This window comes from Triticum aestivum, chromosome 5D (assembly GCF_018294505.1).
Source record: "Triticum aestivum cultivar Chinese Spring chromosome 5D, IWGSC CS RefSeq v2.1, whole genome shotgun sequence".
Classification (NCBI taxonomy): domain Eukaryota; kingdom Viridiplantae; phylum Streptophyta; class Magnoliopsida; order Poales; family Poaceae; genus Triticum; species Triticum aestivum.
In genome coordinates, this window is record NC_057808.1 from 268,330,529 (window position 1) to 268,348,390 (window position 17,862).

The 17,862-nt window shown below is 44.1% G+C and overlaps 1 protein-coding gene across 1 annotated transcript; it reads right to left on the minus strand.

Moving 5' to 3' along the window:
• Positions 1 to 1,035: 1,035 nt before the first annotated feature.
• Positions 1,036 to 11,059, minus strand: LOC123120767 (tropinone reductase-like 3). The gene is made up of 6 exons (XM_044540758.1): positions 10,798 to 11,059; positions 10,595 to 10,711; positions 9,135 to 9,269; positions 8,919 to 9,044; positions 7,434 to 7,535; positions 1,036 to 1,503 (listed from the first exon to the last, which is right to left on the minus strand). The coding sequence occupies exons 1-6, from the start codon at positions 10,927 to 10,929 to the stop codon at positions 1,354 to 1,356; spliced, it is 762 nt and encodes a 253-aa protein (XP_044396693.1). The 5' UTR covers positions 10,930 to 11,059; the 3' UTR covers positions 1,036 to 1,353.
• Positions 11,060 to 17,862: the final 6,803 nt, after the last annotated feature.

Genomic DNA, 17,862 nt, shown 5'->3' on the forward strand with positions numbered 1-17,862 from the left:
TTATCGGTAGGCCGATTTCACCAAGAAAATACCTGAGCTCTCCCATGCCCATGCCCAAACATCCTCCCCAGCCAATCTTGGGTGTGGCATGGCCAATATAGCATCTGCATCGGGTGCGTAAAAAAACTGTCGAACGAGCTGACTATCCCATGCACCCGATGCTCGATCAATTAGGTCGCACACCAAGTGAATTGGATATGATGCCAACCACATAGGCAAGGCTTCAGTTGGGCACCCCGGCGCAAGGAAATGTCCGTCAGGATAGTATCTTTCTTTAAGAACCCTAACACATAGACTATGAGGATTCTCATGTAATCTCGAATCTTGCTTGGCAGGCATTGCGTTATTAAAGATTTGCAAGTCCCTAAAGCCTGACCCTCCTTTTGACTTAAGAGATAACCATTTTCTCCCAATTTTGCCAATGCATTCCTCTCTTGTCCAATCACTCAAACCACCAGCACTTCGACTCAGTCATAGTAATTTTCTTACACAAATCTTTTGTGAGTATGAAACAACTCAGAGAATAGGTCAGAAGTGCTTGAACGCTTGGACCACAGACGTGAGAACTTTAGCTGCACATGACATCAATTTTCACACCACCCTTGCACCTTCGCCGCGATCGCTCACTAATATGTTCAGATTGTTTTTCGGTGATATCTATCTCATAAATCATATATTTCATAAACTAATAATTACCACCTTGATTTACTTTGCAAATATGTTCTGCTGATTTGCAGGTTGAAGCAAGAAAAATATAGTTTTCTGAGAAAAAACACCAAATAGAAATTCTCAATAGTCAATATGTTGCCCGTTGTAACGAACTGTGCAAGCCCGAAACTTAACCCACTCCTACACTGCGCCTAGACTCAAACAATGCAGCAATAATAACTTAACAATGACAAAAAAATGAAGGCCAAATATTCCAAGTATGACTAATAGGCCGAAGCAAGAAAAACAAAAGTATAAAGACATACTGAAGACTCGTTCGAAATCTGGAAGGGTGCAAGTATGAATGAGGCAGGGAGACTAAGTACAGCAATTCAACCTGCAATGTTTCATTGGCTCAAAATAATCACTAAACCGCTGAAAAACTGAAACCCCAAATAAAATGCTGCGGCATACTCTGTCACTTCACCGCAATTCCTATACATGAACACAGGTTATACAAAAATACATGTTCGGACCACAGGACTATCATTCGTCCTTGCAAGATTGTATGGCGCCCCAACATCAAATTTATTACACTGCATCTTGTTTATATCTCAGCGCGCTTGAAATGTTGTATACTAGACCTACTAGTATCACTATATTTATTGATCATGACACTGTAGCTGATTGACCCTCAAAACGTATCTATAGTCTTGATTGTGTTCCTCCGGCAACAACAATTGTTTCAGCTGTAATGAAGGATGCATCGTCGGATGCCAGGAAAGCGGCGGCTGAAGCCATGTCTTCCACGCTACCCAATCTCTTAAGTATGCTCCTCTCGATAAGTTCATTTCTCTGTAGAATTATTTGGTTAGGTACATATACATGCATGGAAGAAAACATACATTCAATTTACTTGGTGGTACAGCTACAGCTATTCAGACAACAATATTGTTCTGAAATAGCTTGCATTCGTAAGAACCTGATTCATGACTGTAAGATCAGTGACATGTGTAAGATGACAAAAGCACTGGGATAACAGTGAACATCAAAGAAATTAAGAATCTAGAAGAACCTGGCCATTTAAAATCTAAGCAGTCTTAGAAAGAACTACCAAAGTACCAAGATGGACAATATCAAATTGATATTGCTAGATTTTTCATAAAATATAATATATATTTTTATATTGTATTTGTTTGAAACAGCATTTTTTTAAAGATCAACTTGTTACCGTACTAGAAAGACCAACTGAATGCAAGATGTGAGTGAGTACATAAAGTAAAATAAAAATAATGAATTTCTGGCAGATTGAAAGAAAAACAATGCATTAGCTAATTGAAATCGCCATATTAATAATCATATTGACTATGGCATATATAGTTACAATTGCCATCCATGAATATGTAACACATCTGATAACTAACTACCCATGATTGAGAAAGTACAAAGATCAATTTAATAACACTAATCTTTTGAAGTGGGAGATTGTGGTAAAAGTCTCACACTGGTCGAGGGTCCTTAAACTCTCAAGATAGCTTTTTGGTATGAGAAGACCCACTACAACCATACACTGTTTCTACTTTCTGCCCATTGGATTGGTTCTCCAACTTCCCGTGATGTGTCAATGACTCGATGGCAGACCATAATAAAGCCTGCTAATTATACGATGATAAGTGAGCAAGGAACGGGTCATTGCATCATAGCCGGTCCGAAGCCCAGGTAAAGGAGGGTCATGATCAAACCAATGTCAAAACTCAACCACCCTTACGGAGATGAAACCCAGAAGTACATTGTTGGGGCATAACCATCTTAGCAACGAGCCATATTGGAACCCAAGTGTGGTGTTCATGGGCAAGCCCCCCCCCCCCCCCTTTGATGCGCCGTATCTTGATTTTGATCTGGTGATAAGCGAGCATGGACCGGGTCGTCGCATACTTAGTGCCGTGCTACATCAACGCCAAGGGTCTTCGCATTTGACTCAACGAATGCGAAGGGTAAGGAAGCTAGCCGAGCCTAGTAGGACCTGCATAGGTAGCTAGAACATAGGGTCCCTGACTAGTAAGCTACGGGAGTTAGTTGATACAGCCGTGAGGAGAGGTATTGATATCCTGCGCGTTCAAGAAACCAAATGGAAGGGACAAAAGGCGAAGGAGGTGAAGGGTACCGGCTTCAAGCTGTGGTACATGGGGACAACTACAAACATAAATGGAGTAGGTATCTTTGATCAACAAGAGCTTCAAGTATGGAGTGGTAGATGCCAAGAGACAAGGGGACCGGATTATCCTGATCAAACTGGTTGTTGAGGACTTAGTGCTCAATGTTATCAACTCATATGCCCCACAAGTGGGCCACAATGAGAACACCAAGAGGGAGTTTAGGAAGGCATGAGGACATGGTTAGGAGTGTACCTATTGGCTAGAAGCTCTTCATCGGAGGAGACCTCAATGGCCATGTGGGTACATCTAACACAAGTTTTGAAGGAGTGCATGGGGGCCTTGGTTATGGCAGTAGGAATCAAGAAGGATAGGATGTCTTAAGCTTCGCTTTAGCCTACGACATGATCATAGCTAACACCCTCTTTCGAAAGAGAGAATCCCATCTAGTGACTTGTAGTGGTGGTCAACGCTCTAGCCAGATTGATTTCATCCTCTCGAGAAGAGAAATCAGGTGTGCTTTCCTAGATTGTAAGGTGATACCTGGAAAGAGTGTTGTTCCTCAACATAATCTTGTGGTGGTTGACTTTCCCTTTCAGATTCGTGTCCAGTGGGATAAGCGAGCCAAAGTCGCTAGAACGAAATGGTGGAAACTCAAGGCGGAGGCAATTCAAGCTTTCAAGGAGAGGGCCCTTCGGAGGAAGGAGCGATGCAAGCAATATGTGGATGAAGATAGCGACTTGCGTTCGTAAGGTAGCTTTAGAGGAGTTTGGGGTGGCCAGCGGAAGTAGAAGCGAAGCTAAAGATACCTGGTGGTGGAATGATAATGTCCAGAAGGCTATTAAGGACAAGAAAGATTGTTTTATACGCGTACACCTGGATAGGAGTGCGGACAACATAGAGAAGTACAAGGTGGCAAAGAAGACGTCATAGAGAAGTACAAGGCCAAGGGACATTCATAAGATGGCCAAGATCAAGAGAGGAAGACAAGGGGTATCAACCAAGTCAAATGCATACGGTGCAGATCGGCTTCTGGTGAAGAACTGAGGAGATCAAGCATAGATGGCAAGAGTACTTCGACAAGCTGTTCAATGGAGAGAATGAGAGATCTACCATTGAGTTGGACGACTCCTTTGATGATACCTGAAAGTGCATGTAGTCCCTAAGTGTGGTTTTGGTAATTAATGACAATCTCTATGGACTAATGCTTTCATGAAGATATATTTGAAGGAATATTTCATAGGTGGTGCCTTAAGGATATTGGATGGATTCAAGGATGATTGCCATAAAGATGAAGATATGCTCTAAGCTTTGGTATTGAATGACAATTCATATGGAGCATCAAGTGCATTGTATCCTCTTGAAGAATTGTTCCATAGTGACGCATGAAGCATATTGGGTTGATTTGGGAAGCGTTCCATCAAAAGGCTCACGTAGAGATCATCATGGTATCCCTCTCTGCTTACCTCATGCCCAGGGAAATCTCTCCAGACACATCATCCGCATGGGCCTCCTGACCTTCGTGCACACGAAGTCGAGTATTAAACTCTCTGGATGCCCCATGCGCATGGGGTCCCTGGCCCCATGCCCACAGCCAGGGCCAGGGCCTAGGGTTTGATTCTTGGGGTCTCATGTCCAGGGAGGTTACCAGTTGGTCTTTGGAGATATCTATTGAAGCCATCAAGATCGATCTCAATGTGTAACCAAATATGATCAAGGTGGAGTTCATTGGAGGATATCAAAGGTTGACATATTTGAGCTTATAAGGATCAAGGACTTTAGAGAATTATTTAAGGAAGAATTCAAGTTATGGTTATAAGACAAGAACATGTTGAGTTTGTGTGTTGGGTTTTGGTTGATCAAGTCTTGAAGCAAGCTACTAGAGTGAATAATTCATTGTGACTCTCAAGAGATTGTGATGGAGCATTTAGAAGAGCAAGTGATGACCAGTATGATGTTCATGGTGAAACTTGATATGGTCATGAAAGAGTCTTTGGTGATCTAGTCTTGAAGCAATGAAGCGAAATAAAAAGTTCATTGTGACTTTTAAAAACCAAGATGGAGCATGACTAAAGATGTTAGTTGACCAAGATGAAGCTAGAAGATTGAATACTAGATGGTCAATACACAAGCGCAACCAATGTACCGCATGGCATCTAGTGATCTAGTGGTATGGTAAGTAATTGTGAATTGCGCTTTGTGAACAATCACATGCTATATGTTTGTTATGTCTATGTGGGTTAGGTGTTTCTCATGGGCTTGTGTCAAAAGAAAGATTTCAAGTAGCCTATGTAAGGATGACATCAAGTGGTGATGGTCATTGAGAAGTGCAAGTGCAAGATGAGCGACATCAAGTGGTGATGGTCATTGGAAGGTGCAAGTGCAAGATGAGCATCTGGAGATTACATGCTTTGAAGCTTGCGGTCCACCTCGTGACAATGTACATGTGAAGATGTGCTCAAGTGAAGGCTTCCCTCACTGCAATCGGGGGAAGCAATTCAAGTATGTTCACCAAGTGATTGTGGTCAAGAAAAGGATTTCAACTTGAGGCAAGCATTAACGTCCTTATCAAGCTGAAGCAGAATGCGCAAGGCAAAGGTATAACTTAGCCAGGTTTCCCTAGTTTTACCGGTCTCATGGGGCTTGGCGGGAGACCGGATTATAGGTTTGATAGCCGTACTATCAAGAGGGACTTTCGGGCGAGTAGCTTGATCACGTCGTATGTAGAGGGCTCAAACCTTCGCATTTTTGCATCATTCTTTATTTCTAATCTTGGGTGGCTCTTTATCTGTAGACTTGGGCTTGTCCATAGCTTTAAAACAAGCCCAAGATCATCAAAATCAGAGTTCGTATGACTTATGCATGTTTAGGTTTCTGTTGTAGGCTGTTTCTGGGTAGGCCATGCGCACGGGGTCTCCCGTGCCCACGGGCTTGTACCATGCCCACGGGGCCCATGGGCACGGGGTGTCCAGAGAAGGTCTGTTTGAGCCAAACAGCTAGTTTTGGGGAGTTGGCTCTTTAAGGGCTCTTCTTCCCCACCGGTTTGGGTGCCATTCATACATGTTTTTACCACTCTTCTGAGCCACAAATCACCTCCCCCAAACCCCTATCTCCCCTCTATGTGAAGGGGGGTTCGTGGATGGCTCTTGGAGTCATTTGTTGATCTCCTCCATTGATTCCCCTCTATCTCCTACTTTCTTGAGTTGCATCTTGTGAGACTGAGAGAGTGAGTTGAGCATCTGTTGCTTGACCTAGCTTTGCATTTGTTGCATTGGTTTGAGCTCCCCCCATATGGTGTTCCAATTAAGATAGGACTACACCAAGGGTCAACTTTGAGCGCTTATCTTTTTGCTTTGGTTGATGAGGTCACAATATACAAGGAGATATCCCGTGGTGTATACTCTATACGGATGATGCGGTGCTAGTCGGCGATAGTCTGATGGGGGTTAATAAAAAGCAAAGAGCCACAGGAACAGACTTTGGAATCGAAAGGTTTTAGGATTAGTAGAACTAAAATTGAGTACATGAGATGCGGTTTTAGGCTTAGTAGAACTAAAACTGAGTACATGAGATGCGGTTTCAGTACTACTAGGCATGAGGAGGAGGTTAGCTTTGATGGGCAGGTGTACCTCAGAAGGCAACCTTTCGACATTGGGCCAATTGGGCAAGTGGTACCTCAGAAGGCAACCTTTCGACATTTGGAGCCAATGTTGTAGAGGGATGGTGATATCGATGAAGATATGAGCCATCGAATCAAAGCTGGATGGATAAAGTGGTGGCAAGCTTCTGGTGTCCTCTGTGACAAGAGGGTGCGAGAAAAGCTAAAAGGCAGGTTCTATAGGATAGCGATTCGACATGCGATATTGTATGGCACTGAATGTTGGCCAACTAAAAGGCAACATGTCCAGCAGTTCGGTGTAGCAGAGATGCACATGTTGAGATGGATGGATATGTGGCCACACAAGAAAGGATTGGGTCTGAAATGATGATATACGTGTTAGAGTTGGGGTAGCACCGATTGGAGATAAGCTTGTGCAACATCGTTTTAGATGATTTGGACGTGAAACCTACATCATGCTAATTATATTTCTGTATGAAATGAGTTGTGGTTTTTAAATCTCTTCCTCTTGTTCATTCTGTGTCTTAACTGTACCGTTTGTCTGAGTGCTCCCTTGCTTTCAGAGATTTGACAGAGGTCATTCCATGTGTAAAGTAAAAATAGTGCCTTCACGTTTTTCCACAGTAATGTTAGTCATAATGTTATCCCATATTGGCAATAGTTGCTGCACAATTTGAACATTTTTCAAAATATAAAGTTTATCTACTTTCTTGTTCGTAAAAAATAATTGCAGTATAGTTGGGAAACATAATAATTCATGAGAAAATCAGTGCATTTATATGTGCAGGTTTTTGCTTTCTATGTATAAGCTTGTGTCGGCAGGACAAGGCAGCAAATGTGTGGCTAGTAATGAATCTTATTCATCAAGAAACTTCCAAAATGTACAATTACCCTCTTGATTCACTTTTCCTTGTAAGTGATGTAGGGTCTTGCCTCTTTGTTATGAGTATGACCAAACAGATATACCAAAATATACAAGAAAAGGAGCATGATGGATATCAGAAATTACTCACAATGGTCTCATTAGTTGTGAGGAAACCAGCAAAACGTGTAGGAACAAACCCAGGAGCTATACAGTTAACACGGGTATTTGGGCCCATCTCAGTAGCAAGAGCCTGGACAAGGGTACATATATAGACAGAGTCAGTGGAGAAAATTCCTCTTCAGGTGCAAAACAATGTATATCCTGACAGTTTAAGGGGAAAAGCATATGTGCACTTATGGGTGACTGCATACGAACTTGAAAGTCACACTTATGCACCCTACAACAAATATCAAAAAAATGACGTGCAGCAGGCGAAGTGCACAGATATTATCTTATGTGCATGGGTGCAAAAAAACAGAAAATTGTGCTACTTACAGATTTTTTTTAAGATGCACCACTAGGCAATTTAAGATCATGTGCACACATGCATAAGTTGTCACATGTACATAAAATCCACAACCAACAATAAAATATGGCACGAAGTTACAAATATGAATACCCAGTGATGGGAATAAACCGCCTTGTAATACAACTTCAGCTGTCATGAAAGTTTACAATGTTCTGTTAGACCGCTATCTGGTACTCTAAACTGTAGACGTGCAACGACTGACCATATATGTGAATGCAAGATTCATCATGCTAATCTATTAAACTCTATCGAGCTTGCACATCAGTGCACATATTCGTAGACACTAAATTACAGTTAGGCGTTTGCCAGATGTGAATCACTGAATCTGATTAATTGTGCACTTAAAAGTATAGCTCAATTCATAAGCATGTCTGTAGTGTGTAAGGATTTGGAGGGAACCTAGAATCGAACTCGAAAACTTTCTCAAGGTGACAAGTGACAACATCCAATCGCTTATTTATAGCCACAAAATTCCAGTTCCTGGGCTTTCAAAGTGTAAATTTTATGAACTTGTTATTACAAGATAATTTTGCTTAATTTGTAGGAGCATCCCCCCACCCTGTCAGTGGTAGCTTTGCTTTCCGAAGACGAAGTGGCACCACATACAAGCAGCATGTCTCATGATGAGATAAATTTCATATAAAATTGTGGATTACCTATATATATGCTCTCCCCTGAAGCAAGTCCATCAATTAACTTGCCTAGGACAAATATATTCCTATATACAATATATTTATCAAGATAAATAGTCCTTCCATTTCGCTATATCTATCCATGAAAGCAAGAGTCATCGTCAAAACGTCTGTCCATTCAGCGAACCAAGAGCAGTTCTTACAACGCTTCTACTCTCCACCCCTGCTTAAATGCTTTGAAGAGGTTAGGTCATAGGTGGTTCCGGTATGGTCTTTCAATGGGTTATTAAGAAGTCATTTCTCAGTAAGTCGATGCTTCCATGGTCTATGCAAAAACGTCTTACATTAAGTTACAGAGGGAGTATATCGAAATGAAGTGAGTATTAACCACACTAACACACAATTCTTTACAATTTTGATATGAATCAATACGCGTGCACTAACACAACAATCACAAAGGATTAGCATATACCTTCGTGAGACCAAAAAGGGCAGTCTTTGTAACACCATACATCGTTAAAGCTGCATCAGGATTATAGCCAGCAATTGAAGAAATTAGTATCACAGATGATCCCTTCCTCAAATGTGGTGCGGCGTCCTAACATAAGGAAAATGGGAAGTGATTACTTGTGCAGACAGTTATTTATAGAACATGTAAATTAGGATTTAGAATGCAGCATTAATTCACCTGAAGTAGAAGAATAGAAGCTTTGACATTAATATCCCATAGCTTGTCAAGAACTGACTCTTTCATCTCTAGTATGCTATCCACAGAAGGATTTGCAGCGGCATTGGAGACAACAATATCAATATGTCCGAAATTCTGCAGTAACATAATTAATTTTTTGTCATGACCAGCCTGTACTGGGCAGGATCGCCCTGATGTTGATGCTAAGAAAGACATAAATAGCAAGGGCGAGAGATGGAAATGAGACTGCTTTATTTTGATCTTCAGACCCTGTGGGGTTGTGTCACAAGCTGGTGCTGTGATTCAGGTCGCTATCTGTAGATCCGTGTCACATGCTGGTAACGTGATTCAGGTCAATATCTGTGGGGATGTGTCAATTTATAAAGCCTTCTACTGTAATGGTATTGCATATCAAATGAGAGTACAAATATCCGCTCCCCAATTCTTATTTCTTCTTTCTTCTTCCCCAAACTAACTCTCTTATATCCTAAATCCATGTTCTATCCACCTAAAAAATTCCCCATTCTATCTCCAGGGACATTACAACTTGTTTACTACCACAATCATTTCAATACTACCTCGCTGCAATAATCATAAGTATACATGCAGATGCAGTAAAGTATTTCAGATATGAGCACAAACTATCAGCTCGTAATTGTGGTAAGATACAAAAAAACAATTCAGATGCACCCAAAATGAAATGCTAACCATGAACTCTTCCTACATCATTAGACGTAGAGAAAATAAGTAGGACTAATCAGCAACAAAAATAATGCAGCAATCGCCATAGTTGTGGATACACATGTACTGCTCTCCAAATGAGAGCTCTGGTTTCGAAAGAAAACAGTTTTATTCAGAATGGATACTGCTACAGCGCGACAGCCATATCGCGCAACACCCGCTGGTCCTTCCATGTTAACCACGTTTCCATCACAAAAGCAAACACATGGCCGCAACACACAATCAAACGGCCAGCAGCGTGTCACACTTCAAGCCTCCAAGCTGAACATTTGCGCCCTACTGGCCCTCTTTGTTTCAACTTCAGTTGGCTTCGAATCACCTGTGGATTTGCTTCACTGAAGTACACTTGGACGTGCTTCAGGCAATTACAGTGAAAACGGCCCGAATCCAGCTCCAGCTTCACTGGCAAGCTGATTCCAAATAGCTGTTTGTTTCAGCTTCTGATTTTTCATGGGAGAATCTGCTGCCTAAAGCTGAAACAAACAGGGTCGCAGAATAGCAGTTTCGCCCTCTCCTATTTTGTCTAAACAACTCACAGCTGTAACCAACACCTCGCCCGGGCCGAAATTCCACTGTAGAGTGCCGATCTATTTAAAATCGCATCTCCTAAGTAACGAATCTGACAACAATGTAACCCAAGAGCCCCAGCACTGTCGAACGGAATCTCCTCGCCCCACCACCGCCACCACCGAACTAAGAATAGGTAGCCTAAATCTCACCTTGACGGCCGTGTCGACGAGGTGCTTGCGCTGCTCGGCGTTGGAGACGTGGCAGACGGCCCCGACAACGGTGATCCCCTTTGCCCTGAGGCCCTCCACCGCCTCGTCCACGTTTTTCTGCGGCGCCAAGAAACCACTCATCAGAGAAAGCAAACCACGCGGCCGACGCAATCGAGAGCCCAGGAGGAGGGGCGTGGGTGGACCTGCTTGCGGGAGGAGATGACGACCGCGGCGCCCTCCAGGCCGAGGCGCTCGGCGATGGCGAGGCCGATGCCCTGCGTGGAAGCCGTCACGACGGCCACCTTCCCCTCCAGACGCCGGCACTTGACATCCATCGCCGGCCTCGCCGTGTTTCGTTTGCTACGCGCCGCTGTCTTTTCCCGATGGAAGCGTGCGTTTATGTGAGAGACGCGGCGATGGAAGCAAGGCAAGTAGAGCGGCGTGCCGGATATCCGCTTCGACCGGCGACCCTAGTGCGCTCGCTTATCTGGACACTGGAGCGTGGGCCCGGGCAAGAAGTAGCAAATTTTCTGTCGCCAACAATTTTCATGTGTGAGTCACGCTGACAGTGAGAAAAATAATAAAATACTACTCTCTGTCCCTAATTACTTGTCGCGAAAATAGATAAAAATGATTCTATTTAAATTTTAGAACTAAAATACATTTAGATACATACATTTTTTATTTCAGACGGAGTACATAGCAATCTAAGCTTTTTTTTGGTTCCAACTCATTGGTATTCAATAGTGTTTTAGGCATCTTCAAATCGGACCTCAAACCTCCAAAAAAAACGTCCGGATCAAGCTATTCGGATGCAATTTGTCATCCAACATCGTCCCGCATCGTTTCGTGGATCAGTTTGCTTGTTTGTTTCCCCGCAAACCGAAAGCAAACTAGGAAAGCTTTGCGGGAGTCCAGACTGCCGCCACGTAGGACTCCGACACCCCCGACTTACCCAAGACCCCTTCCGGACCCCGCGCTTTCATCCTTCCCTCCTTCTTGCATTCGCTTCCTCCCTCGTTGACATCGTCGCTCTACCACCCCGGTCGCCCCGTCAAACCCTTTCCGGACCTCCGCGGTCTCCACCGCCACACCCAGTCGCCATGTCGCTAGTCCTCCGCCGCACAGGTACCATCCGCCCCTACAGGGGTCACCACGTTCGACAAGTGTTTGGTGAAATGTTCGTGCTAATTTTTTTGTCCTTTTTTTAAGCAATGGATTCGAACATGGAGTACATATACGAGCACTTGAGTCGTCTGACAAGGAGGACTATGAGGATGAAACGGCGATGATGCAGGCGGTCCTTGTAGACACGGAGCGTGCAGAAGGCATGTTCTCAATTTCAATAGATCAAATCAAGGGCCATCGAGTGTAGAATCGGAGCAGTGCACGGGGCATTTGACGTTGATGGATGACTACTTCTCCTCTGATGCCCTATTCGCGGACAATTTTGGTCGATGCTTTTGGATGCGAAAAAATATCTTCGATCACCTATACAATGGTGTCTGATCCTACGATGACTATTTCATCTTGAAGAAGGATGCCATAGGAATGATTGCACTCTCTGGTTACCAGAAGTACATGGTTGCATTGTGGATGCTTGCATATAACATGGCCGCGAATTCGTAGGACGAGTACCTTCGGACGTCTGGGAGCACATGCGGAGTCGTCATGGTCAGATTTGCTACTGCGGTGGTCGAGATGTTTGTCCCTCGGTACTTGAGAGAACCAAATGTTGCAGACACCGAGAGGTTCTTGGCAATGTCCAAAGCACGAGGGTGGTCAGGTTTGCTCGGATCTCTTGATTGCATGCATCAGAGATGGAAGAACTATCCAAAAGCTCTACAAGGGAAATATCATGTTAACAAGCCCACCATCATTCTTGAAATAGTTGCGTCAGAGAACCTCTGAATTTGGTATGCTCGGATCTCACAATGACATTAATGTGCCGGTCTTCATTGTTTGTTAGGCTAACTTAAGGGCAAGCTCCTCTTTGCAACTATACTATCAATGAGCATCAGTACAACATGGGCTACTATCTTTTTGATGGTATCTATTCTCTATGGGCTACCTTCATCAAGACCATCTCTAAGCTAGTTGGTCAGAAAATATTTCACTTTACCCAAAGGCAAGAATGAGCTAGAAAAGATGTGGAGAGGGCATTCAGAGTGCTCGAGGCCCATTGCAATTGTTCGTAGACCTACTAAACAATGGGATCCAGAGACCAAGGAAATATGCCCTAGAGGCAATGATAAAATTGTTATTTATATTTCCTTATATCATGATAAATGTTTATTATTCATGCTAGAATTGTATTAACCGGAAACTTGATACATGTGTGGATACATAGACAAAACACAGTGTCCCTAGTAAGCCTCTACTAGACTAGCTCGTTAATCAAAGATGGTTAAGTTTCCTAACCATAGACATGTGTTGTCATTTGATGAACGGGATCACATCATTAGGAGAATGATGTGATGGACAAGACCCATCCGTTAGCTTAGCATAATGATCGTTAAGTTTTATTGCTATTGCTTTCTTCATGACTTATACATATTCCTTTGACTATGAGATTATGCAACTCCCGAATACGGAGGAATACCTTGTGTGCTATCAAAAGTCACAACGTAACTGGGTGATTATAAAGATACTCTACAGGTATCTCCGAAGGTGTTTGTTGGGTTGGCATATATCGAGATTAGAATTTGTCACTCCGAGTATCGGAGAGGTATCTCTGGGCCCTCTTGGTAATGCACATCATGATAAGCCTTGCGAGCAATGTGACTAATGAGTTAGTTGCGGGATGATGCATTACGGAACAAGTAAAGAGACTTGTCGGTAACGAGATTGAACTAGGTATGAAGATACCAACGATCAAATCTCGGGCAAGTAACATACCGATGACAAAGAGAATTACGTATGTTGTCATTACGGTTTGACCGATAAAGATCTTCGTAGAATATGTAGGAACCAATATGAGCATCCAGGTTCCGTTGTTGGTTATTGACTGGAGATGTGTCTCGGTCATGTCTACATAGTTCTCGAACCCGTAGGGTCCGCACGCTTAATGTTCGATGACGATTTGTATTATGAGTTATGTGATTTAGTGACCAAATGTTGTTCGGAGTCCCGGATGAGATCATGGACATGACGAGGAGTCTCGAAATGGTCGAGAGGTAAAGACTGATATATTTGATGATAGTATTCGGACACGGGAAGTGTTTCAGAATGTATCGGGTACATATCGGAGTAGCGGGGGGGGGGTTACCGGAACCCCTCGGGGGAAGATATGGGCCATATGGGCCATAGGAGGGAGGCAAGCCAGCCCACAAGGGGTGGCGAGTGAGGAGTACGAATTGGACAAGGGCAGGGGGCGGCGCCCCCCTTTCCTTCTCCTCCTCTCTCTCCTTCCCCCTTTCCCCCTCCGATAAAAGGAGGGGGTCGAATCCTACTAGGAGCCCAAGTGGGACTCCTCCCACTTGGGGCGCGCCTAGGGCCGGTCTCCTCCCCTCTCCCTCCTTTATATACGGGGTTGGGGGCGCCTCTAACACACATAAATTGTTCCAAGCCGTGTGCGGCGCCCCCCTCCACAGTTTACGCCTCCGATCATATTCACGTAGTGCTTAGGCGAAGCCCTGCGTGGATCAATTCACCATCACCGTCACCACGCTGTCGTGCTGACGGAACTCTCCCTCGACACTTTGCTGGATAAAGAGTTCGAGGGACGTCATCGAGCTGAACGTGTGCAGAACTCGGAGGTGCCGTACGTTCGGTGCTTGATCGGTTGAATCGAGAAGACGTTCAACTACATCAACCGCGTTAAGCTAACGCTTCCGCTTTCGGTCTACGAGGGTACATGGACACACTCTCCCCTCTCGTTGTTATGCATCTCCTAGATAGATCTTGCGTGAGCGTAGGGAGTTCTTAAGTAATATGATTAATTGAACTTAATTTATCATGAACTTAGTCCTGATAGTTTTTGCATATCTATGTTGTAGATCAATGGCCCGTGCTACCATTCCCTTGAGTTTTAATGCGTTCCTAGAGAAAGCTAAGTTGGAAGATAATGGTAGCAACTACACGGACTGGGTCCGTAACTTGAGGATTATCCTCATTGCTGCACAGAAGAATTATGTCCTTGATGCACCGCTAGGTGACAAGCCCCCTCCTGCTAATGTAGACGCTTTGAACGTCTGGCAGACGCGGTCTGATGACTACCCTACAGTTTAGTGTGCCATACTTTACGGCTTAGAATCGAGACTTCAAAGACATTTTGAACGTCATGGACCATATGAGATGTTCCAGGAGTTGAAGTTAATATTTCAAGCAAATGCCCGAGTTGAGAGATATGAAGTCTCCAACAAGTTCTATAGCTGCAAGATGGAGGAGAACAGTTCTGTCAGTGAACACATACTCAGAATGTCTGGGTACCATAACCACTTGACTCAGCTGGGAGTTAATCTTCGAGATTATAGTGTTATTGACAGAGTTGTTCAATCACTGCCACCAAGCTACGAAGGCTTCGTGATGAACTATAATATGCAAGGGATGGATAAGACAATTCTTGAGCTCTTGGCTATGCTCAAGGCTGCGGAGGTAGAAATCAAGAAAGAGCATCAAGTGTTGATGGTTAACAAGACCACTAGTTTCAAGAAAAAGGGCAAGGGAAAGAAGGGGAATTTCAAGAAGAATGGCAAGCAAGTTGTCACTCCCGGAAGAAGCCCAAGTCTAGACCTAAGCGTGAAACTGAGTGCTTCTACTGCAAAGGGACTGGTCATTGGAAGCGGAAGTGCCCCAAGTATTTGGCGGATAAGAAGGGTGGCAAAGTGAACAAATGTATATTTTATATACATGTTATTGATGTGTACCTTACTAATGCTCGTAGTAGCGTCTGGGTATTTGACACTGGTTCTGTTGCTCATATTTGCAACTCGAAACAGGGGCTACGGATTAAACGAAGATTGGCTAAGGATGAGGTGACGATGCGCGTCGAGAATGGTTCCAAGGTCGATGTGATCGCCGTCGGCACGCTTGAAGGAAAATATGCCCTAGAGGCAATAATAAAGTTGTTATTTATATTTCCTTATATCATGATAAATTTTTATTATTCATGCTAGAATTGTATTAACCGGAAACTTAGTACATGTGTGAATACATAGACAAAACAGAGTGTCCCTAGTCTCTACTTGACTAGCTCGTTAATCAAAGATGGTTAAGTTTCCTGACCATAGACATGTGTTGTCATTTGATCAACGGGATCACATCATTAGGAGAATGATGTGATGGACAAGACCCATCCGTTAGCTTAGCATAATGATCATTTAGTTTTATTGCTATTGCTTTCTTCATGACTTATACATATTCCTTTGACTATGAGATTATGCAACTCCCGAATACCGGAGGAACACTTTGTGTGCTACCAAACGTCACAACGTAACTGGGTGATTATAAAGATGCTCTACAGGTGTCTCCAAAGGTGTTTGTCGAGTTGGCATAGATCGAGATTAGGATTTTTCACTCCGTGTATCGGAGAGGTATCTCTGGGCCCTCTCGGTAATGCATCACTATAAGCCTTGAAAGCAATGTGACTAATGAGTTAGTTACGGGATGATGCATTACGGAACGAGTAAAGAGACTTGCCGGTAACGAGATTGAACTAGGTATGATGATACCGACGATCGAATCTCGGGCAAGTAACATACCGATGACAAAGGGAATGACGTATGTTGTTATGCGGTTTGACCGATAAAGATCTTCTTAGAATATGTAGGAGCCAATATGAGCATCCAGGCTCCGCTATTGGTTATTGACCGGAGATGTGTCTCGGTCATGTCTACATAGTTCTCGAACCCGTAGGGTCCGCACGCTTAACGTTCGATGACGATTTGTATTATGAGTTATGTGTTTTGGTGACCTAAGTTTGTTCGGAGTCCCGGATGAGATTACGGACATGACGAGGAGTCTCGAAATGGTCGAGAGGTAAAGATTGATATATTGGAAGGTTATATACGGACATCGGAATGGTTCCGATAAGGTTTGGGGATTTATCAAAGTACCAGGAGGCTACCGGAACCCCCCGGGAAAGTTAATGGGCCTATTGGGCCATAGTGGAGAGAGAGAGGCTGCCACAGGAGGTGGCGCCCCCCCAAGCCCAAACCAAATTGGACAAGGGGTGGGGGCGCGACCCCCCTTTCCTTCTCCCTCTTTCCCCTTTCCCCTCTCCGTTGGAAGGAAGGGGGCGAATCCTACTCCCCCCTTGGCGCGCCCCCCTTGGGCCGGCCACCTCCTCCTCCCCTCCTTTATATACGTGGGCAGGGGCACCCCAAAGGCACACCAAGATTTCTCTTAGCCGTATGTGGTGCCCCCTCCATAGTTTACTCCTCCGGTCATAGCGTCGTAGTGCTTAGGCGAAGCCCTATGCGGATCACATCACCGTCGCCACGCCGTCGTGCTGACGGAACTCTCCCTCGACCCTCCACTGGATCAAGAGCTCGAGGGACGTCATCGAGCTGAACGTGTGTTGAAGACAGAGGTGTCGTACGTTCGGTACTTGGATTAGTTGGATCGTGAAGACGTTCGACTCCATCAGCCACGTTAATATAACGCTTCCGCTTTCGGTCTACGAGGGTACGTGGACACACTCTCCCCGTCTCGTTGCTATGCATCTCCTAGATAGATCTTGCGTGATCGTAGGAAAAAAAATTCAAATTGCATGCTACGTTCCCTAACAGTGGCATCCGAGCCAGGTCTATGCGTAGATGATATGCACAAGTAGAACACAAAGAGTTGTGGGCGATAATAGTCTTACTGCTTACCACCAACGTCTTACTTTGATTCGGCGGTATTGTTGGATGAAGCGGCCCGGACCGACATTACATGACCGCGTTCATGAGACTGGTTCTACCGACGTGCTTCGCACACAGGTGGCTGGCAAGTGTCTATTTCTCCAACTTTAGTTGAATCGAGTTTGACTACGGCCGGTCCTTGTTGAAGGTTAAAGTAGCACACTTGAATCGTTGTGGTTTTGATGCGTAGGTAAGAACGGTTCTTGCTAGAAGCCCGTAGCAGCCACGTAAAAATTGCAACAACAAAGTAGAGGACGTCTAACTTGTTTTTGCAGGGCATGTTGTGATGTGATATGGTCAAGACGTGATGAGATATAAATTATTGTATGAGATGATCATTTTTGTAGAAGTTATCGGCAACTGGCAGTAGCCTTATGGTTGTCGCTTTATTGCATGAAATGCAATCGCCATGTAATTGCTTTA